Source organism: Triturus cristatus, chromosome 3_2 (assembly GCF_964204655.1).
Source record: "Triturus cristatus chromosome 3_2, aTriCri1.1, whole genome shotgun sequence".
In the NCBI taxonomy this organism is placed as follows: Eukaryota; Metazoa; Chordata; class Amphibia; order Caudata; family Salamandridae; genus Triturus; species Triturus cristatus.
In genome coordinates this window covers 242934884-242959495 of record NC_140584.1, presented here as the reverse complement: position 1 = coordinate 242959495, position 24612 = coordinate 242934884, and the positions used below count along the sequence as shown (strand labels likewise).

Here is a 24612-nt window from a genome sequence, read left to right as displayed (position 1 = left end):
TCTGACTCATGTTTGCTTTCTCAATTCTCGTGAGACATTTTCTGCCGGAATCCGGCTACCATGGGTGAAAAATTCTCAAATAGGTGTTTACATCAGAAAATAAAAATTGCGCCAAATGCACGGGACTTACGTGACATTACAGTGGAAAAATACAATTTTCTCTCCAGTCTCCTTTCTTGGTATACAAATTATTTTCTAATATATGGGTAGAAACATGTGCACCTTAATGTTAATTGACAAAAGAATGAGATAAAACAGTGAAACACTGACAAGGTAACCAAGTAGAAAAACACAGTGAAACACTAGGAAACCCAAGGAAACCCAGGTACCATTTAAGCAGAATCACCCTTTTCCAGTCAGGTTCATGCAGCAAATTAGGGGGCAGATTTATGAGCCCCTTGCGCCACTTTTGCGTCACTTTTCCCATGTTAAAAGTGACGCAAAAGTGGCGCAAGAGGCTCATAAATCTGCTCCTATGTTTTTTTTATGTTTCGAGGTGATTCGTTAATAATTGGCATTAAAAGTACAGTAGGCTGTGAGATTTCAGGGCACAACCTTGAACTCCTACGTTGAAAGCAGTTTGGCAGTGAAACGGTTAAGCGAAACCGGGGGGTGGTGGCGCGTCTCTGGCCATCTTGCAGGGGACAGGGGACTTTCAGTTGGACCCGTTCATGTCCTTATCAGTTTAACTAAGCAGGTAAGGTGTTCATTAGCAGGGCTGAGTAAAAAAAAAAAGAGCGAATAATCACGGAAGAGTGCGAAGAACAAACAAGTCAAAGCATTTGTTCGAGCTGCAATCTACACATCAATTATCCCGCTGTGCTAATTACCACCTTTCCATACCCCAGGTACCTCAGCATTCACACTCACTCTTTTATGCTTCTGATCAAAAAAGGAAGGAGATGAGAGAAGCTGGGAGATGATGAATCCAGAGGTGAAATAATAAAACCCTCAGATCCAAATATTCTTCCCATATGAAAGTAAAAGTCCGACTCTTCGCCTGTTTTCTTGTGCGCATTCAAAGCCTCCAACATTTACCAGTAAAAGGATGTCACAATGATTGGCTCTATTTTTAAAATGTGGTTCTCTGCTCTCTTGACCTGCTCTTTGCCATGCAGCTGATCGCAGATTTATGCTGGTTGAGATGAGAAGCGGCTAGGCACGCGGTAGCCAGCTGGGTGATTAGTGGAATAGTGCATCATTAAAAGGCAATGACTAATAATTATCTTTTTTTTGTAGGGTACTTCCTACGTTTTTTTTTTTTAAATGAAGTTTTATATAGCCCGAACTCGACCCAAAGGTTTCAGGGCGCTTTACAGACGGACACGTTCATTTTCTTAGGCACTGGGAGATGACGAGGTGTGCCCAATGTGGCCTAATGGCTTGGGTCAACCTTAAAGGTGGGGAATGGGGTTCGAATCTCGGCAGGGACACTCAACATCCTGTGAGTCTGGGCAAATCACTTATTTCCCGTGTATAACAAAAATTAACATGCCCTTCTGTAACGCAAGTGGGGCTCGTGTAAAGCGCTCTGATACCTTTAGGTCTAGTTCGCGCTATATATATATATATATTTTTTTTTTTTTAACTCAGAATCACAGGATGTTGAGCGTCCCTGCTGACTCGAACCCTAGCTGCGAGGTCGACCGCTCTAGCCCTTAGGCCACATCCTCTTTACGCCAGGGGTGCATAGAAGATAGCTGGCCAGTCACCTTGATTCCAAGCCCTTGCTGCTTGTGCTGGCTCTGCTCCGCATTTGCGTGACAATTAGACGTGTGTTGTTTTGCCGCAGCCTAAGCCTGGGACCCCTGGCGGGCCCCGCCTTCCGGCCAGGGTGCTCTTTTTCTCATTTCACAGTGAGGTTGGATGAAAAGGAAACCTATTTCCTGTCGCTCATTTGATACCTGGTAGGGATGCTATTCAGGTGACTGGGACGCAGGCGCGCAGGGGGGGCAGACGTGATTTACACACTCATTATCATATGAATGCCAGGGCAGATCAGGGGCCCTGGCATCACCTGGGCAGCTTCCCGTCTGATCTTTATCCCATCTGAGGCCCCAGGTCCCCTGACCTCTTTAAAGCTCCAGCCCCCAGCTGCTACCTCACAGGGGTTTATGACAGTAAGCAGCCCTCTGAAGCTCCTGGCACAGATGCCATTCAGAACCGTGCCTTCACACTGCTTTTTTTTTCATTGTGTTCGGGCTTAATCAGGAATATATCCAAAAAGAAAGATTAACTTCCCTAATTTCTTTTGGGAGGTATCCAGAACACCGTTTCCACGCTCTACGGTATGCTGGCTGGGCATTATTGTGTTTTCTGAAAGTCGTGTCCATGATGCCAAACTACTTTCACATAGTTTATTGAACCACACATTCCATATAAATGTGTATGCCAACACACACTTATACACAACTCGTAGAAGAACACACAGGGCTGTGTATATTTTCGAGTATGTATTTGTTGAGTATTTAGAATACTATTGGAAACGATAATGCTGCTTTTTGGTTTCCATTCATCTGGTTGTGTTGTTGTGGTTCTGTTTTAGGGAAGTGTGGTTGCTGTGCACAGATTAAAAAAGATGGGTGTTTTTTGTTGTTGTTGTTGTTTTTAAGAAAATAAAGGTCTCCAGTTCAGACAAATATCTAAAACAACCTTGAACTGCTTCCGGTTCTTTTTACCTCTCCTTGACAGTTTTGGTATGCAACCAGAACTGAAATGAAACCATGGGGATAAAGGGTTTCAAGGGGATTTCCTTATTTTATTAAAGTGTTGTATTAAAGTAAAATGGATCAGAAAGGAAACACAGACACGTTTGTGCTCCCATTTAACATCAACAGTTGAAGAAAACAATCACTAACAAATTACTTTGTAACAGGCCATAATTACAACTCAGGTTGTGCTTAACTGTTATTACCAGTATGTACTGTAATATGTTCTGGCGTCCTAATGTGTTATTGTAGCATTCTAATTAATCTTACAGGAAGTATAATAAATTTACAATATCAGATTGAAGCAATACTGCATATAGATTTATTATTGCTTTTAATCAGTTCTGACAAAATTAATTTTGCCCTGATTGCTTACATTAGAATTTGCATATACTTATTAAAAGTAATTTATTTTTTATGGGTTTCTTTTTATTAAAATCGGGCCTATGGCCCTAAAGCGACAAAACTTCGCCAGTTCCTTAGCAATCATTCTAAAGATGCAGAAATCACAGTTATTTGTCACAGGAGTGTGTTTGTTTTGTGATGCATTTCCACTTGGAGGCATTTCTTTCAACAGAGATCTGATTTCAATGTTGTCCCAACACACTACTTTCTCATTGTGAGTCAGCAGGGGCCCTGTTGCATGAAAAGAGTGGGTCAAAAATATACATTCGAATGCAGTTAAGGCATGTAAAGGTGGAAATAGGGTGAAGCTATATAAAACCCACAAGCCAAGCCTTGTGGGTAACCATATGATTTGTAGTGATGAAAATCACTGGAATATTTGGAAGTGGAATTGTTGTGGTTAGTAGAAAGCTATTAAGGTGCTAAATCACTTTTTAGTGGCATCTAAGCCTTGTTGTGTATGCCTGTTACACTTCACTTGTTGGTCTGAAAATTAAAGTCACTACTGACCTCGAGCAGTTACACCCATGCCTCATTCCAAGTACTGGGCACACACGTCATAGCTGAGGTATGCGCATGTCACTAATTGAAAACTCACATCTTATATAATACATCTTTTAATCTTAATATGCAGACTTCTCGTCAATAACCAGTATGGTTAATAATCGTAATATTTAGATGTATCGTCAATAATCAGATTGCTTTTACAGTGTGGTATTAGTAAGGTTGTTAAATTTCATTTTCGATGTCATTGAATTCTTGGGCGCCTTAGAATTGGGGTAATTGTCAGAAGTTGGAAAAGAGCTGGACATTTTGCGGTTTGTCTGTGACGGATAATCTAATTCTTGCTTCCGCCTTGAGTGCAATGATACATGTACTGCTGCCTTACCCTCTTGAGCAGTGCTGGAATAGAAGCTAGGTCTCTCAGATGTAGATACCGGAAGAAGTGGTCCACATTTGCAAATCGGGGCAGTTTTGAACTGGTAAAGACACGCTGTGTAGGTGTTTTGCAAGGTATGGGAGACTGTGAATTTGAACTTGCTCCACTCAATGTTTGTTGTAAAAATTCGGCCCACCAGACCATAAACTAGGCCCACAAACTGCCAAATACCCGGCCCAAACACTGACCAGTCACTGGCACTGGCAGATTGCCCTACAGGCGAGATCGAACCAGTCAACATTCTCCCTCCCTAGTAGCTATTCCTATGCTGGGTCCTGGCTTCAGACCCTTGGCATCCTCTTGGGTGTGACATAATGCAGAAGGCTGACACTGCAACACATACTAGTCAAGCTTCACCATGGAACCCCCATACTTTCAGTGTGGACTGTGCCGCACGGACCTGGTACTTGCAAAACCACTGTTGGGGTAGGGGCAAGAACTGATTCCAGCCAGCACACCTGGCTCTGAATGCATCAGGACTCTGTTTCCTCTTATCGTTGGTGTATTCTGGCGGATAGCAGTTGTCAGACGTCAAAGGTAGTACATCTGGTGAGCGCCACTCCTTGCCTCCAGACTCATACTATGTTTGTCACCTCACAGTTTGGGCATCACTTTACTTTCTCAAACTCTTTATACAAGGTATAGGGTTTACTTACACTAATAATATCAATTGATAAACTACCCAATCCAAACACAATTTTGGACTAATAATTATTCGTTGTTAATTACTGCTCATTACAATTGTACCGATTTTTATAAACCTTAGAAGAACACATTTTTTCACATGCACGCTTTTACCGTAAACATACCTCTATTCACAGTGGGTGCATCTGTATAATTTTTCAAGATTTGGAACTTAATTGTGACCTGTCGGTTTCTCAAAGATCTCTGCAACAAATGCATTAGCCCACTTAGCTATCTTACTAGCATTCTCACTATCATATGGATCCATTCTGCAATGTGAGGCCCACTTTTCTACAGCAAGCACATTAACTCTCTAAACTAATTCGGTTCTCAACAATGTGACCAGTAGATTACTCACGGATCTCTGTTGCATGTGAATGAACCACCTTAGTTACCATCTTAACATTATACCATAGGACTTGCAGGAGGATATTCATAGTTCTGCCTCATAGGATCTTCATTGAAGTCATAAATGTAACTAAATGTAAGAATGATCCCCTGCTGTCTGCGGGACCCTCGTACCATCTAATTTACTAAGTGCAAAAATCAGCATAATTTATGGTACATAGCACATTCCAAGACCTATCATTGGCCATAGAGTTCATATTTTTACCATTCCTCCTGCTGATGTGGGCATAATTCACACATATTGGTTCATGTTCACCTTCGTTAATGCCCTTCTAAGGGTTTTCTTAATTCAAGGCAGTTTTGATAGACCTGCTGCATTTAGGATATTCATTGTGAATTGGAGCTACTTCAAGCTGAAAGCAAAGAACTTTGGGCCCAGTTCACAAAATACCAGGACTACTTGTCAAACTGTACTTGCACCTGCTTATGCATACATTTGGATATATTTATGACTAGCTGCGGTCCGTGCATGTAACAGCAGTGGGGCAGTGGGGCCGGGTAAGGGGAGATTTCGAGGGACGATGCCGAGGGAAAATTAAATAAATAATTAATTTTCCCTCTGCATCGTCCTTCGAAATCCCCCCTTACACGGCCCAACCGCTGTTACCTGCAAGGACCACGGCTGTTTATGACTTTCATGAACTTCTCAAAGACTCCCAGAAATAAATTCACAGATTCCCATGAGTACTCAGATTTGCAGCCATTTATGCAAAAGGAAATGTGCATTTACTCGTCGAAATATCAAGCTAAGGTACATTTTGCCATGTGAACATGTTTTGGTTTCTCAATGTGAAAATATTGTATATAGGAGGAACCTGCCTTTCCCTACCGCACCACCAGTTTTGTGTTAGATCGTTCCTCCCCATTCTTAGCATACAAATGTATATACCCCTGCTCTCGACTAAAGTAGATCCCTTCATGGAGTCATGGTGGTGGTGCAACCAGTGGTTAATTTGTAAAAATAAAAAGTGCCGGGGTTCTCGTCAGGAGGCAGCTTGTATCAGCCCATTTCTCCAATAAGCTCCACCGAGAGCAGAACTCCTGTGCCTACCAAAAATTAATGCGTCCATGCTCCAATACCTTTATGTCGCGTTAATGCTATAAGCGCCAGTGTTCATGATTACGTGCTGGTGCTGAGCACCGGAAAACTCCGGCTCAAATTAAGCACTGGGTGCCACCTACAAATATTTGGTGAAAACACAAAAACATGGAACTTTCTGGGTTTTTATCGAATTCTGCAATTGGGCCCATCCTGAAATGTCCACAAACCCACCTGTGTGACTAGAGATTCTCACACAGAAAATCCAGTTTACTGGCAGTTCAAATCCATGCTGAACAGGGTTCTGTGATTCAGAAATGTAATTGAAGTTAATTGTGTCTTTAAGTGAAACGTATATGCACAAATATCGTTATGAATCTCATTAATTTTCCTCCTTAGTGTAATAATAAGTTGGACGTAGTAAAAGAGAACTTTTTATTTCATTCAAAGAAACAATAATGCAATTTGTTGGATTTTCGTAGTGCTTTCATTTATACGCAATGTTCCCTCAGGATCTGATACAAAAAGCATGACATTCTCCTGACCCCACATTTTGGCAAGTACTCGTATTGGGGGATTTTCACAAACTATTATTATTAAATTCACTTATGGCAAGATCCTTGCATATCAGACTTCTTTTTTTCTTTTTCACTGCTAAGACGTTATGGAGACCTCATGTGTCTACGCGGACCCCATGTGGAGGTGTATTTGTGTAGTGCTACTCACTTGGGATTGGTTGGCTTCAAAACACTGAAAGATATACTTTTGTAGGAGTCAATGTCACTTGAAAGAAGTTCAGTCCTAAAGCTTAATCTGAAATGTCTCCCTCAGATATCTCTATTTATTATGGAACATTGCGACCGCCTGATTATGATGAATGTAATTTAAAGATTTTTAATCAATCTTGCTTTGAAAATCCCAGGTTAAATTTTAATTCTTGCTTAGTGAGCATATATTTGTCAGATATATTTGGACTGACCATCTTTAGTGTTACATCTGATGTGTGTTTTGTAATCACTCGGTTATGTTGTTGCTACTGAGGGCTATAGCGGCTGTTAATGGCCATGAATCTGAAGTGTTATTGGGCCATATGTATGAACACATTTTCCCATTGATACAGAATGAGTAAAACCCTTTGATACATCTGGCCCATAGTATCCTTGTATGCATTTACGGTTGGGTAGGTTCCCTATTCCATCACCATTCAAACAATCTGGATGTAGAATTCAGACACCTCATGTCTTCAAAGATTTGTCATTAATGTCTGTTTCTGTAGGTGTTAACTGCCCCTCCATCATTATTTTAAAACAATAAGGTTTACAGCAGAGTTTGAAATTGAACAATAGGTAAAGTTGGTTGGTCCTATGGTAAATATATATGATTTTCTGTATAAATGCGCATTGCTTAGGAGACCCATGTTGGCTTGGCCCTTCGCATTAAAATAAATTTGAGGAAGTGGATGGATTTGGACGTCGTGAGGTCAGCTCTAGGGTTGCTTGCCTCCATAATTCCAAAAAACTTATGTTAAGATTGCAAAAAATGAACACCAGTAATGCTGCCCTTATATGGTCCGTAGGGCACCATTATACCCCCCCCCCCCCCCCCAAGAATATACTCTTGCCACTAGAAGTCAGACTTTATAGTGCTATGTTTTTATGGTCTTAACTTGGCCAGTTTCCAAGGTCTTTGTGTTTTATAACTTGACCATAATTTTCTTCAATTGAATTCAGTGAAAATGTGAGGGGGTGGTATCATATATTTCCACCATTTTTGGGGTGCTGACTATTGATCAGACGTCATAAAATATTTAATGGCACACAAGAGCATTTGGGCCATAACCCATAGATGTCTCAGCCAGGTGGCTTTCTTCTGATTGAATTTGGATGAAAATTGAGGATGAGCAACATATAGCTGAAATAAGGTCGGGGGCTTTAGACAAGGAGTATACACATCTGCCCTCACTGTGTGATGCAGTTCTGGCACCAACAACAGGATGGCGCTGTGTACAGATGTTTGTGATGAAGGATCTTGATCGGTGAGTTTTCTGGTTTTGTTATGCACTCTCATTGTTATGCAGCTGACTGCCCCTTAATTTCCTGTGGTTTCCAAAGGTGTGTTTGTTAAAGTTCTTTCAAAGAAAAAAAGTGTCTGAACTGGCAGGCTCTGTCAAAAAAAACTATGTACACGAGGAAGCCTTCAAAGGCAGATTCGACGGGCAGTTTAGTTCCAAGAATGCGCACCAAACATGTGTTTTTTAGTGTGTTGTACCTTTTCTGAGACAACTGGCTGAGACAAACGGAGAAACAAACGTTGACAAACTGCCCGCCTCATTTGGAATCTACACCTTTGTCAAGGTGCCTCCTGGCAAAAGAATGTCCTTTCAAGTGTTTCACACGGACCTGTCAAGATTACAAGATTGGAGAGCGGGTGTGACGTTACTGCCAGAAATGCTGACTTTGGAACTGGGGAACCAGGCTCGAGTCCCGGCGTCAGGTCAACATCCTGTGATTCTAGGCAAATCTCTCAATCTCCTCGTGCCGAAAAAGTAAATCTGGCCTTGTGTAATGTTACTAGTGCTCGTGTAAAGTGCCCCAATGCCCTTGGGCAGAGTTTGCGCGATAATAAACTGCAAAAATAAATATACATGGTTATTTCAAAGGCGGCTCGAGGCAAACGCCGAGGTTTCAATTAAAGAGCAACACAGTCACGCATAGAAAGTGTGCATTGCAGTGGCATACTGGCACCGGTGGTGACCTAGGGAAACTATGCCAACTTAAGAGACTAGCTTTTGGCAAGACTTAAAGTCCTTCTCATCACCCATCTGTGACAATGACTCGGCACTGCCCTGCCAGCCATAGAAAATATGATGGCCGCATATTTCAAGATGGTGGTCTGCGTCATTGCAGTGTTTTATGATAACATTGTGTATTGGGGTACCTGTGTCACATGCAGATTTAAATGCAGCAAAAAGACTACTTTATTTATTTGGAAAGCCTTTGATTGTTCTTCTCTCCTCGTGCCGCTCTGGGGCACTTTACAGCTACCAGCAACCCACCGCTCACATGTGGCGTGGGCCATAAATTAATCAGCCCTGCAGGGAATATGCACACAAAGGGGGAGTCAGGGAAAGGTTAACCCAGAGAGTAGGTGTTGCTTCTCTTGCAGGCTATCCCACTATAGCCAGGGCCGCTGTAATTATGCGATTGAGGGGCTGCAGCGATTTTCGCACAATCATAGATTTGCCGCATTTGCCACATAGTCTATTATCTGCCGCATAATATGCAGATTTAAAAAAAATGTTAAACTTATTTCTTGCTCAAACGGTTCAAAAGTTACAAAAAACGTTACTCATGTTGCTGTGCTGTGGAAGACTTTTAGCATAGTGGCACTGGTCACCTTTCGGCTGCTTATTGCTATATTTGGGTATTAAACTAATGAGGTACAACCAATGCCCAGAGAGTGTTATCAAATTTAAAAATGACTAAATATTGAAATACTATTAAAAATGTGCCGCATTGTGCAGCATGATTTGCCTTTTCTTGCTGCATAATTTACTCACCCCTGCCACATAATTTGGCCCTCTCCTGACGCATAATTCCAGCACCCCTGACTATTGCTGAGTGCAGAATGAACCTATGGAGGCACAGGTCTTCATAACCTGGAGCACGATTCAGTGCCTCCCTTTAGACTCACAGCCAGCTCTTGGAATATGAAATAGGATTTGACTTGAAGGGTGGAAGGCCGGGCATATGTTTTTATTTGTTTTTCCAAAGGGGGTATCTAAGTGTTTTCCACGGGTGTATTTGTCGGAGAGGCGGTCTTGACCCGCCTCCCTTTTCTTGTCAGGACGAGGATGTCCTGTTTAAGAATTATATTACATTTAAAACTGTTTTGCTGTATTTGCTATCCACCATCTCACCGTACGCCTCTGTAGCACATCTGTGAACAATGTATTTGGAAAGTTGCCTTCCCCCTCTGCACTTCTGTCACAGCCGCTTCTGTCTTGCAAGCCCCCTTGCCTACTCCATTGCCTTTGTTGAGAAAGGGGGCTTCTGAGTGAAGTTCACTCTGAGGAGTGGAGACGTTTCCAGAGTGGCGCCTCAGTGTTCAGTACTGTGACATGCAGTACCACACACAACATGGATTACCACACACAAGAATGTTGATGGGGATCTGTGGGAGCCTCAGTATTCAGTACTATGACATGCAGTACCAAACACAACATGAATTACCACACACAAGAATGTTGATGGGGCTCTGTGGGAGCCTCAGTGTTCAGTACTGTGACATGCAGTACCACACACAACATGAATTGCCACACACAAGAATGTTGATGGGGCTCTGTGGGAGCCTCGGTGTTCAGTACTGTGACATGCAATACCACACACAGTATGCAGTGCCACACACAAATTCTGATGGGGATCTGTAGGAGCCCCAGTGTTCAGTACTGTGACATGCAGTACCACACACAGCATGAATTACCACACACAAGAAGGTTGATGGGGCTCTGTGGGAGCCTCAGTGTTCAGTACTGTGACATGCAATACCACACACAGTATGCAGTGCCACACACAAATTCTGATGGGGATCTGTAGGAGCCTCAGTATGCAGAACTATACCATGGAGTACCACATGCAACATGAATTACCACACACAAGAATCTTGATGGGGATCTGCGGGAGCCTCAGTGTTAAGTACTGTGACATGCAGTACCACACACACCATGCAGTACCACACACAAATGCTGATGGGGATCTGTAGGAGCCTCAGTATGCAGAACTATACCATGGAGTACCACATGCAACATGAATTACCACACACAAGAATCTTGATGGGGATCTGCGGGAGCCTCAGTGTTCAGTACTGTGACATGCAGTACCATACACACATTATGCAGTACCACACACAAATGCTGATGGGGATCTGTAGGAGCCTCAGTATGCAGAACTATACCATGGAGTACCACATGCAACATGAATTACCACACACAAGAATCTTGATGGGGATCTGCGGGAGCCTCAGTGTTCAGTACTGTGACATGCAGTACCACACACACCATGCAGTACCACACTCGAATGCTGATGGGGCCATGTGAGAGCTCAGTAGTCCGTAGTATTGCATACAGTACCACACACAAGAATGATGATTGTACTCTGTGGGAGCTTCAGTGTTCAGTACTGTGACATGCAGTACCACACACAACATGCAGTACTACAGATGCGTACTGATGGGGCTCTGTGGGAGCCTCAGTGTTCAGTACTATGACATGCAGTACCACATACAACATTTAGTACGACACACATGTTCATGGGGCTCTGTGGGAGCCTCAGTGTTCAGTACTATGACATGCAGTACCACATACAACATTTAGTACGACACACATGTTCATGGGGCCCTGTGGGAGCCTCAGTAGTCAGTCCTATTACATACAGTACCACACACAAGAATGATGATTGGACTCTGTGGGAGCTTCAGTGTTCAGTACTATGACATGCTGTACAATACACAACATGCAGTACCACACACGCGTACTGATGGGGCTCTGTGGGAGCCTCAGTGTTCAGTACTGTGACATGCTGTACAACACACAACATGCAGTACCACACACGCGTACTGATGGGGCTCTGTGGGAGCCTCAGTGTTCAGTACTGTGACATGCTGTACAACACACAACATGCAGTACCACACACGCGTACTGATGGGGCTCTGTGGGAGCCTCAGTGTTCAGTACTATGACATGCTGTACAGCACACAAGAGTGCTGTTGAACCTCGTTGATCTCAAGTTGTCCAAACACTGTCACATGTCTACGTAGAGGGTCAACTGATTTTTATGGTGAGCCGGTAACAGGAAATGATGTCACCACCATATACATCTTCAGTGAAGGACTTAAGGTTCCCCGTTTGAACCAGGAGACGATTGTGCCAGCAAATTGTATGAACATGAGCCTTTTATTTTCCCTGCAAAATGTAACTTTGAAGACGTACGCACGAATATCTTTGAAACTAAGCCGTCACCAAGGATGAACTCAAACTTTTCAAAGATAGTTATATCAACCGCATGCCTCCAACCTTCCAGTGAAGCATAGAGTGTATGTTCTGTACCTTCTGCCCTGGCTTCAGTTCACTGATAACCAGCTTGAGGCAGAGAGTTTCTGGAATCCCTGGCTATCACGCTGTACACTCCTAATCTGCTGCTGAGATAATGTGTTATCATTGGTTGGTGAGATAGTTCAGTTAGAACATAATACAATTCCCATGAGGCTACATGGGGACCCAATTCAGTAGCAGGGTGCTGGTTAAAAGAAAACTCGGATACCTCTTGCCAAAGTAACCCATGTGTTTGCATCAGAAACTCAGCATAGAACTACTGACATAGACTGTGGTGTTGACGTTTATTTGATCAAATGTGCAGGTTAATACAAAGTAGAAACCTTTTTCAGTTTCTGTTTTAAGGCGCCATCATATCTGTGAAAAGGCTGTAGTTCCAGCTAAGTGTTCATTTTTTTTTTATTGCCATGGGTACCTATACTTTGGAAACTTGAATGAAGCGTGGAAGAAAAGGCCTAAATGCGTTCAATGCACATGACTGCCAGGTGCCTGTGCATAAGGCAAAAGGTTCACACAGCATGTGCCTGTGACAGTCTGTCTGTCTGCTCCCCCACCCAGCATTCATGCTGCCAAGCACTGCCAGTGTCAGCAAATTCCAGTACCTGGGAGTGACCGGGGAGCGGAGAGCACGGTCAGGTGGCTGCAGGCCATGGCGTCTCTGTCGGTAAGCTGGAGTCGTGCAGAAAACATTCAGGATAAGAGACTGCCCTCAGAGACAGACAGCCTCGGAGCAGGCCTGCTGATAAGGCTGTCAGTGTTCAACCTTGGCCCTTTTACCGGCAACTCCATTGTTACATTTACTTGTGTGCACATCGCGCAACTTGAATAAACTTGCCGCTGCAGTGCTGTGACGGAGCAACTGCAAAGTCTTTCACTGCTTGAACAGGATTTATTTATTTATTTATAAAGTTTTATAGAGCGCAAACATGACCCTTGCAGGTATCGAAGCACTCATGATCAAGGTGAAATGTATAATAATATAACAGCGTCATCAGCGAGCAAGGACTAGGTGTCGGCATCTCTCCTAGAGAGCAGACCAAAGGGTCGGGGAACCGAGTAAGAGGAAGACGCTTGTTTGAGCAGCAAAGTCAAATTTAAAACACAGAGTAGACTGTAAGAGATCCAATCTTTGCGTAAAAAAAGGAGAAAAACTACCAACTAAATCTAAAGTCTACATTGTGAAGGTTGCTTGATTGTCTACTGTGTTTTGCAAAGGCCCTCCTGTCCTCTATAATCCATTACACTTCCAGAGTTGAAGCTACCACACACCCTCGGGTTGTACATTACATCCTATCAAGATGTTGCCATAATGAGCCTGGCTCTCCGAAAACAAAACTACCTCTTTTCCTGTGCCGCACCCAGCCCGATGTCGTAGATCTGTGTTGTGTATTAGAGAAACTCCACTGGGAGGAAAATTTAGGCATGTCTAGTTTATCCACCTCCCACCTTACCCAGTGTTCTCTGGACCAGAATCCTTTGCCCGTGTTTGATTAGGCTAATTACACTGTGAAGCTCTGTAACCTCTGGCATTGCATCTTGGAATAGCTTCCCAGATGACATTTGAGCAACTGAAATCAGTTGGAACCATTGAGTCCTTGGTCTTCTGTGTATCACTAATTTAATTTGTTTAGGGATGTACTCTGCAAACAGTATGGTAGGAGTGTACTTTCTTGCTGATAGCCCCTAGAGTGGCAAGAGATTTATTATGCTTAGAAATGTCAATCACCTATCCTAGTTCTCACTTAGGTCATATGTCTCATCACAATCTTTTTTCCCATTTTGCTTCTCTAAACCTCAAAGCCCACTGTGGCCTGCTGTTTCTTTCTCTTTCAATCTCCCTTAGGCACACACTCCAAATTCTAGAGCCTGATATCCCCCCACCCCACCCCCACAAATAAAGGGCTGGGGTCAGACAGGGCATTCAAGCTCCAACTCCTTCAAATTTGCCACTGCCTCCTTTCTGGAGTCTTTTCCCGTCACCGAGATGATCACCAAAGAGGGGAAGACCTAAATGGACCTGAAGTTTATTGTGACAGTGGATGTGACGCCATACTTTCAGGTCCCACTTCCAATCACCCCTCCTGTAAGAAGTATTGGGTTTCTGAGTCAGGCATCTACACCCATCTCCCTTGCCACGGCCAGAGAGGCGAGAGAGCAGGGGAGGGACCAGAACCCATGCATGCCCACCACCTAACAATACACACCACTTATGGTGTGGCCTCTGCTCATCTCAAATCAGTGCTTAATTTGAGCCGGTGGTTTCCGGTGCTCGGCACCAGCACTTAATTGTCGACACCAACACTTATGACAGCTGCCACATGGTGGCGCTGTTTGTATACTTTAGGGATGAACAGAACAACACTAGTTTATTATTTCCGTATGCATTAAAAACAACTAATACCTGCCTCCCAAGCCATTTTCATAACTTTGGGGGTCTGGAACAGGCTGAATTGTTTAGTAGTTGTGTAGGTACTGTCACTGTCTACGCTAGCAGTGGCAATGGGTGGTGCAAGCTGCAGAGGCCTCCTGACTGCAGTCCTGGCACTTATGTTTGTACAAATTAAGCCCTGTCTTAAATGCCTCTTACACTGAGCAATAGATGACATTTATCCAACAGCTTGTGAAGTGGGAAATATATTTTAGACTATGGTTAATTTACATAAGGAAAAATTTGAAAAATGGTGGCATTAATCAAAGATGGAGTACTCTACAAAGTTATAAATCGTCTGCAGCAGCTAACTATCAGTTAGCACTTGCGCATGTCATAACATCAGTGCACGCTTTGCATATCATGCAAAATGTGCTCCATTAATCAATTGCCTTTGTTGGAGACCAATAATTTCCTAATAAAAGTTCGGGGAGCGTTTTGCATTTGAAGCATGTTTGTGAAGGAAAAGGCTGGATGCATTCAGCACAGCAAAGTTCTGGTAGGTCAGCATACCACTTTCAGCCGAACAATGCCATGTGATTTTGCAGGTGGTTGGCGCTATCATTCTATAAGTACATTTGTCCAAGTGCTCGTTGGAATGTTCATATAATACTGACCTAATTATGCATAGAAAAAAAAGATAAGCCATTCACTTGATTCATTTCTTCTTTTTACATCCAAAAATGGAACAGAAAGGCCTCTATTTTCTAAAAGAAATTGTTCGCTTTTATTGCGGGAAAGTAGCAGCTTGTGCAAAACCAGAACTGTAACAATTTTATATTCCAAAGGTTTTGTGTGTATTCGGTTAGTTACAGTAATTATACCCAATAACTGACAGCCAAAATCACGTAGGAGAAAGCAAAGGCTGTTTTCTCACACAGGCCCTGCTGCAGAACATCTGCTGAGAGATTTGCATATTAATTAACCCATATTAACTCTAATTATTCTGGGAAATTATCAAATAAATTGAATTTTCTAATTTTAACCTTTCTTTTACTTGACGCGTGTCGAGGCTGAGAGGACACACCGGGCTATCTCACCTGGGCAATGAGCAAAGGATCCTGTCCCCCTCCCCTCTGGCTGCTTCGGCGACCTGGGGCAGCCTGGGGAGGCCTGGGGAGCTTTTGTGTGCCTACTGCGTTTTTTGGCTTCTCCGCCTGCTAGGGCCCGGGTGTTTGCTGCGAGATGGCGCATGTGCGCATGTGAGCACAGATGGCGGATTTATACAGGGGTGACGAAAGGTGGTACCTCAGAACAGTTGAGCAAACCTTAAGTTTTTTTTCTCCAGCCTGTTGTTTAGGCCTGAGCAAATAAATTGCAGTTTAATTGAATTAGAGCCTGGCTTTAGCCGCTGCCTCGTGACAGAAAATATTCAATACCCCCCTCGGCCCCCCCTCCTCCATTGTTCGATTTACACATCACTGGCTCCCTTGCCTTTGTGCCTCGCTTAGAGTGGCCATAATGTGTTGAGCTTTTGTGTCTGCTATCCCTTTCGCTTCTGTCTGGTTTGGGCCATTGTGAGGTGCAACGTGGCTGTTTTGAAAACAGTCTTACAAATGGGTTACCGTGCCAGGAGAGACACTGGTGTGTGAGAGAGGCAGACGTACAAACACGGGGACCAGCCCAGTAACACTTGGGGAAAAAATGCTCCCTCTTTGGTAAAAATGTGTTTACATCCCGCACGGAGATATTATTGTGTGTACATTCAGAGATGCATTCTGCGTCACTCGAGTGAAAACGCGAGGATACGCTGAGCAGTCATTTGACGCCACCAGGGCCTTGTAAACACCAAAGTATGGTTTGTCGGGCCCATGGGATGGGGCCCGGAGTGCTCATTTGAATATGAAAGCACAGCCCCTTCTGTGGAGACCGGCCCCCTTCTTGGAGCCGTGCAGGCCCTCATTTGCACCTTAATGGCCTCACCTCCCCTGGTCAGGTGAGCCCACGCCGGATGCCCTGGGCGCAGGGGGCCTCCCCGTCATTATTTGCTAATAACGCAGGAAGGCGCACATCACCTGAACTTCACACTCGCCCCCAGCGCCTGAGCGCCCGCCACCTCCCCGGAGCAGGGGAGCCGCCATCTGTGCAGGCCGGCAGCCATGGATGCGATGGCGCTGCATTACCGTCCGGCCTGGGAGTATGGGCACTTGTACCGCGAGGAAGCCGCCTTCAGGAGCAGAAAAACGGCGACGTGTCATGCAGGTGGGCTGCGCACATACACATGCGTAACTAGTTCTCTTGCTGGCGCGTGTGCGATTTCGCGTACTTCGTTTATTTGGTGATGTTGGCTTTATCCCGGCGCATAGGATCCTAAGGTGTCCGTTTTTTTTATTATTTAAATTGTTGACATAACTGAAACTAAAGAGATAGCTCAGTGTTTGTTTGTCCGGCCCTTGGAAAGTCGTGAGTGAGACCTTGACGAACACCTACGTTGTGTATTTAACGTTGCGCAAGTCGTGCTGGCAGAAAGGTGACGCCAGAGACGCAATGTCGGCTTGGACAGAGTTTCCTTCCGTTATGCTCGTTGTTTTCAAGGCTGCTTGCAAGGCCTTATTACTATGAAAATGATTGCGCGACAAGGCCTGCCCTCGTGCCAGATAAGAGCGCACAGAAAAAACAAGCCTGCCGCCTCGATGGCTCCCCTGTACCACTCTGGGCCCCGGCTCTCTGCCTGCCTTCCAAAGCTGAACACGCTAAAAGCGGGCTGCCTAGCATGGCAGGCCAGGCTGCCGGGTGCCCGGATGAAGACACACACAGTGTATGACAAAAGTGTGTGGCGTGTCACTTTTTCAATGTTACTCTTGCACAAACGCGTGCCTTCTTTAGTCAGTCCTTCTCGAAGTCCAGCTGATGAGGAAAGTTAGCTGGATTGTGTGTGTGTTTTTGTATTCATCCTTCAGAAATAGCACCATTTGCTGGGTAGTGTACTGCTAGGGAGCGAGGGCACGTCCCCTGCTCCTTTTGCAAACTAACAGCTGTAGGAGACCAGAGAGGCGGGCCAGTCTCTGAAGAGAGGAATTCATAAGTTAGAAAACCCAAAAGACGCCTACTATAAATGAAAGATCCCCGCTCCCAAAAGATCATATTTTAGTCAGCCTCCCTCACTACAACGGTGTAATTCTGAGGCCGCCGTTTGACTCACCGCAGCCCCGTGGCTGTGAGATTTCCAACAATAGCCTCTGCCCGGCTGGACTGTACTTTCAAGGGCCCGCCTGAGTGATCGCTTTATTGACTCGTGACATGCTTGCTACATGTGTACTGTGTACCTTCCAATCAGCATGCGCGCTGTTCTTTCCTTTTACCAGACACAAGCTGAGGCGAGTGACAGAGGCTGAAATACGTGTCAATCTTTCCTCCACGCCCCAGCCCACCGCTTTCCCCACACACACATACTGAAAGTGTGCAGCCCAAACAGTCCTCCGTGCACACTACCGAAGGAGCGCAGCGCCACACACGTCAGTGAAGCACACAACCACAGTATTCCACACACCACTCGCTGTAGTCATTTCACACCACGACATCACAGACACATTATTGGAGGTGCAGATCTCCAAGTGTATCACTGGAGACATACAACCCCATAATCCCACGAACACACCACAACGAAGGTATATAACCACACAATCCCAGAGACACACCACACTGAAGACATACAACTGCACAATCCCAAAAACACACCACACTGAAGGCTTATAACCACACAATCCCACAGACACACCACACTGAAGACATACAACTACACAATCCCACAAACACACCCCACTGAATGCATATAACCACACAATTCCACAAACACACCACAGTGAGGGCATATAACCACACAAACTCACAGACACACCACACTGAAGGCTTATAACCACATAATCCCACAGACACACCACACTGAGGGCATATAACCACATAATCCCACAGACACGCCACACTGAAGACATACAACCCCATAATCCCACGAACACACCACAACGAAGGTATATAACCACACAATCCCACAGACACACCACACTGAAGACATACAACTGCACAATCCCACAAACACACCACACTGGAAGCATATAACCACACAATCCCACAGACACACCACACTGAAGGTTTATAACCACACAATCCCACAGACACACCACACTGAAGACATACAACTACACAATCCCACAAACACACCCCACTGAATGCATATAACCACACAATTCCACAAACACACCACAGTGAGGGCATATAACCACACAAACCCACAGACACACCACACTGAAGGCTTATAACCACATAATCCCACAGACACACCACACTGAGGACATATAACCACATAATCCCACAGACACGCCACACTGAAGGCATATAACCACACAGTCCCACTAACACACCACACTAGAGGCATATAACCACATAATCCTACAGACACGCCACACTGAAGGCATATAACCACACAGTCCCACTAACACACCACACTGAAGGCTTATAACCACACCATCCCGAAGGCACACAACCCAACCATCTCGCATGTATCTCTGAAAGTGTACAGCCTCACAACTCCACACACACACACCTTTGAAGGTGCTTAGCCTCACAATCCCACACACGTCAATGAAGGTGCACATCCCCTTAATCTCTCTCACACACACCCATGAAGGTGCATCTCTTGACAACCCCTCACACGTTGTTCTAAAGGGTCACCACGGACAGTCCCACGCGCACACCTGTGAATACGCACAGCCCCGCACCCCACCTGCACGCCTCTGAAAGTGCAAGCTCCGGCGAGCCTCACACCCTGCACTAGGGACAAATGCATTATTTGCTCTCGAGCTGACAGAACATGGGAGACTTTCACTAGGTACCATTGTTTACAGCGTGCGCGAGATAACACCGCGCCTGCTTCAAATGTCAAACTAATTATCGGCAACATTTAGAGCCGCGTCACAGACCGGGCTTTGCAAATGACTTTCTTCAGCAGGTAAGGACAGACTTGCCATGAAATGCCATCTTTAATTGCTGTTGCTTGTATACCTGAAGTGTGAACATGGCACGAAGAAAGCTGTAACCGAGGGCACAGGATCCGTAACTTAATTACATTATTTTTTACTACACGTGTACAAAAAGCTACACTCGGGGCGCCGCCTCGCTGTCACAGTGATTTTGTGTAAAAAGTGGAGGTAACCACCGCATTTTAAGTAAAACCTTATGCCTTTTCAGTTGCTTGGTCTTATATTAATAGATATGCATTTCAAGCACATATATCTCTTCTTTCCGTACATTGGCATTTTTAATCAGTGTTGCGTTTTATTGAAGTGCACTCAATTGCGCCGTCAGTACTTCACTCACATGCACAGTGTGCATCTGACACTCCCATCTCGGCGTCACGTGGCTGCCTCCCTGACGTGAGCCATACCGAACTTCTCCGAAATGTACCGAGTGATGTTTGCATCCCGTCACTGCGTTTGGCCCTTACTGCCGCTCTCGGGTTGCCTTGTTTGCGGCACCTCGCAGAGAGATGCGCAGAAGCCCCCTCTCTCCCCGGAGCCGGCGGGACGGCCCTCTCTCGCCCTGCCGGTGGAATTCCCGGGCTCCCACTCCCTCGGAGGCCTGAAGTAACAGCCTGTTTCCGTGCCAGCCATAACCTCTGATGCATGTGCAACATTCTGCTGAGGCTCAGGCGAGAAGCCGCTCGTTTGACCTAATGGAAAGAACAATGTATGGGCCGAGGGTGTCGTGTGTAGGAGGGACTTTCATTTCTGAAGGGTGGCTGCAAGCGAGGCGCGCACTTGGTTGTGCAAGTCGAACTTTGAAAAGCAGTGACCCGTTTTCGTCTTCGAGAGGTGCACATTTTAAGCCTGATCTGTAGTGATTTTGTTGGTAAGGGGCACTCTGATCAATAAATTGCACTGGCAAAGTGCGATTCTACATGGGATTTGAGCACTTTAGTACCGTGCTGGATAATTTTGCACTAGTTCTCAGTACTTTTGTACTAGTTTCTGTGCAGTTTTGTACCGGTGCAGGGTAATTTTGCACTAGTTCTGTGCAGTTTTGTACCGGTGCAGGGTAATCTTGCACTAGTTCTGTGCAGTTTTGTACCCGTGCAGGGTAATTTTGCACTAGTTCTGTGCAGTTTTGTACCGGTGCAGGGTAATTTTGCACTAGTTCTGTGCAGTTTTGTACCGGTGCAGGGTAATTTTGCACTAGTTCTGTGCAGTTTTGTACCGGTGCAGGGTAATCTTGCACTAGTTTCTGTGCAGTTTTGTACCGGTGCAGGGTAATTTTGCACTAGTTCTGTGCAGTTTTGTACCGGTGCAGGGTAATCTTGCACTAGTTTCTGTGCAGTTTTGTACCGGTGCAGGGTAATTTTGCACTAGTTCTGTGCAGTTTTGTACCGGTGCAGGGTAATCTTGCACTAGTTTTGTGCAGTTTTGTACCGGTGCAGGGTAATTTTGCACTAGTTCTGTGCAGAAAGTGTTGCACCCAGCCGGACAATTTGTTAGTAAGCGATGGCAAATTGTGCATTGGTGCCGGTTAATTTTGTACCACTTTCAGGGCATTTTTAAGTGACATTTGCACTAATGACTCGTGCAAAAATACTATGCGCACCAACCGAACGCTAAAAAGAGAACATTTTCGGCAGTCTCGGTGCAAACGCCAGTTCATGACTGATACAAAATTGTCAGCATTTCACTTTCTGTGGGGGGGGGGGAGGGGGGCGGCATTTTCCCACCACAACACCCCTGCGAATTGCACCCATTTGCATTTTTCGGAGTTTGTTTTGGGAACGGGCTCTTCACCAGCTATCACAATTTTTTCTGGAAGCAAAGTGACTGGTGAATTTCACTGTGCAACACGAGGGGTTCCTAGAACTGGCGGTTTGCGATGGGCGCTAAGACCCTCGAAGGGGTGTAGATCGTTCCGTTTCTAACCGGTGAATGTGTAGCGCCCCCTCCCCTCAAGAGAAGGGTGCGATAAAAGAGGTACCTCCACTCAGCCCCGCCCTTACCCATCTTGGCAAAGGAGAGCTGACAGACGCTGTTTATTTAGCTGAAAAGTCTTTCCTGCTGTTTATGAGGCCGGACCCTAAAGGTTGCAAGGTATTGTTGTCCCTGAGGGTGATGGATGCTGCGACTCTGACCCCATACAGTCAGACATGACTTCATGGCTTGTTTAGATTGTTCCGATATTTGGGACTCCGCGGAGTCTGTTGATAAATGATTTATCTCTCTCGCTTTTTTTTTTTTACCTCGAAGAAAACATTCCCTGTGCTTTCCTGCAGGAGGGCCCCGTGCCCCTCTGTGGGTAGGGGGTGCGGAGGGGGTTACCGTTCTGTACACACAAAAAAGGCTAGGCCTTAAAAGGCATATTTTTTTCAGCATAAAAGCCCTTTAATGCCTGTCCAGCCTTAGATAATTTTATTCACTCTCCGCAGACCTCCCTTTATGTCCCCTGCACCCAGAGATCACTTTTAGGAGGTGGGCTGATAGCTTCCCAGGCCTCAGGAGCCTTTGTTGCAGCCCCCCCCTTGTCTCCGCGCTCGGGGCATTTGTAAAGAATCTTCTCCTTGTTGCTAAGAAATGGTTAAACCTCCGTGGCCAGTAAGGGAAGGGAGGGGGGTCCATATCGATTGTCCGAAGGTATATCTGGACCACACAGCTCGGGTAGGCAGGCCGCAATATCTGCTTTTTTTTTTTTTTTTTGTAGTTCTGCGGGCATTACCCGGCCCGAACTTGCCTAAGCCCTTGTGGTCACACCTCTTGAAAAGGTTTTGTCTCCCCCGTCAATTGGTATTCAAACCAGGTCAGCGGATTCTGTGCGCCCGGCTCTGCCGCCGTTTTCATTTTAATTTGCACCTGTTGTGCAGTTGTTCAGAAGGCAAGTGCAGACCCGCGGATTATACAAAGATCATATTATGAGCAGATATGCACGGTGTAATCTTTTTGTCCCCAGCCTCACACGACAGGAAAAAAAAATCGGCCCCTTTTTGTTCCTTTCTACTCCCTGGGAACCTGTCAAAGCAAACAGTTATGACTGACTGAAATTTGTAACGAGACATGTCTCAAGAATTCTCTGACACACAATCCGCCTTGTTGTCGTTCTTCCCTCCCCTTTCTGGCACTTTTGTATAATCCGATAGCTGGCAAGGGCCACTCGAGGTAGCTCAGTTGATAACTTAGCCGGGGATTGCTTTATTAGGCGCACAGGAATCAAAATGAACCTTAAAATTGTTCGCATTTTTCCCCTCCGGCTCTTTTTTCGCTCCCCCCTGTTCCCATGATGTCATGGGCCGGACTTGTTTTTTTTTGTGTGTGCCTTTCTGAAGAGTTAGGTTAGCAGCTCTTGGCAGTCCGGTGTGTGCGTAACGGATGGTGTGTTTCTCGAGCTGAGCTAATGCCCCGTGTTTATTGCTCTAATCTTTCTTGTCTGGTGGTAAAGTGGACAATTTATGTACTAGCATGTAGGCCGAGAGCCTTGTGAGGGCTGACTAATTCAGAAACAGCCACCTTCAATTGAGTTCACAGACCTTATTTACAGGCTGTCTATTTTAAGAAAAGCTACAAAGCATTTCTAGGACAGGCTTCTGCAGAAGGGGCTCGCTGGCTGCTGGGGGTGACTCGAGTGCTTGGTAGGTGCGAATGGTGCTGCCATGAAAGCTCCCGCCATTGTGGCCGCGAGGTAGCACGTGCGCGGCATACCTTATCGTATCTACCTCACACGGGACGCCACAGTTCGCCCGAGGACAGGCAGGCGACACATGCGGCAGCGAGGGCTTTACGTGAAAACGTACAAGCAAAAGACTCCATGCGAACTTATTGTGTCAGTGCAGGAAGGGCCGGGGGTTTGGGGTGGTTTTTGTATGACTGCCAATCACGCTAAGGGTGTAAAATATCTCAGAACATTAACAATCTACATATGTTAGGGTTGCATGCTGTATTATGTTATGCAGTAGTTTGCTCTAGTTCGCCTCGTGGCACTATAGTTTCTGGTAGGACATTTATTCGTAAAGACATGTTTGAGTTGTCGTATGTTATGTAATAGAAGGAGAGGAGAGTCTATAGCTGCATGTTATGAGCACAGAGCGGCATGTGTAGAACAGTAAAGGTTAACAGCCGTTTACTGGGCTTGTAAGAATATTTTTACACTAATCTCTTTCTTGCCTCTAAACTTTGCCATTCTCGTTTCTTTTCAGTTTTGAACTATGACAATGTAGTGGACACGGGTTCGGAAACCGACGAGGAAGACAAGCTGCACATTGCGGAAGAAGACAACCTCCTTAACGCACTGGACCACGACACTAGCCCGGCTAGCTTGCCCAACCACGCGTCTTCCCCGCACGTGAGCCAAGGACTGTTGCCGCGAGAGGACGACGAAGATGAGATGAGGGAAAGTGACGTGGATCATGTCTGGCACAGCCATGACATGCTGCATGCCTCTGTGAACGGACCGGGTGAGTCTGGCCTCTCGCGTGCATGCCTCTGGGCTTCAGACACAGGAGCTTCCCAAACATTTCCCAGACTGCCCTGCGGCCGGCAGGGAGATGGGGTCGGGCGATAATGAGCGCTCACATTGGGTATTGTGATAAGACGCGGCTGAATGGGAGTGTTTGACTTGCAAACACTTGGGAAAGCCTACCTTTGCAAGTGAAGAGCCCCCCATTCATGTGATAATGTCGAGTGCTTGTCTGACACCTGCTCTTGTAATGCACACACCCAATCACTTCCTTCTGTTATGCGCGAGGGCCTCTTCACGCTTCCACCTTGTCAGGTAGCTTTCCCATTATTTACTGCCTAAGTGCTTGAACACCTGCTAATGGCCTAAGGGATGTGGCTGCGTCCTGCGTAGGGGGGGGGGGGGGGGGGCGGGCGTTGGTCACGGTGCACAAACAGTGAGCAGTGCAAGGTATATTGAAGGAGATGCTTAATG

General features: G+C 45.5%; 1 protein-coding gene across 9 annotated transcripts in view; it reads left to right on the top strand.

Annotated features, from left to right (window-relative positions):
* Nucleotides 1-24612, top strand: part of ZEB2 (zinc finger E-box binding homeobox 2) — a 157740-nt gene that overhangs the window by 95756 nt on the left and 37372 nt on the right. For all 9 annotated transcript variants that reach the window (XM_085647564.1, XM_085647560.1, XM_085647559.1 and 6 more), the window contains one exon: nucleotides 23879-24136. In XM_085647564.1, the coding sequence (XP_085503690.1) occupies nucleotides 24067-24136 (70 nt within the window). In that variant the 5' untranslated portion in view covers nucleotides 23879-24066. The remainder of the gene's footprint in view (nucleotides 1-23878; nucleotides 24137-24612) is intronic.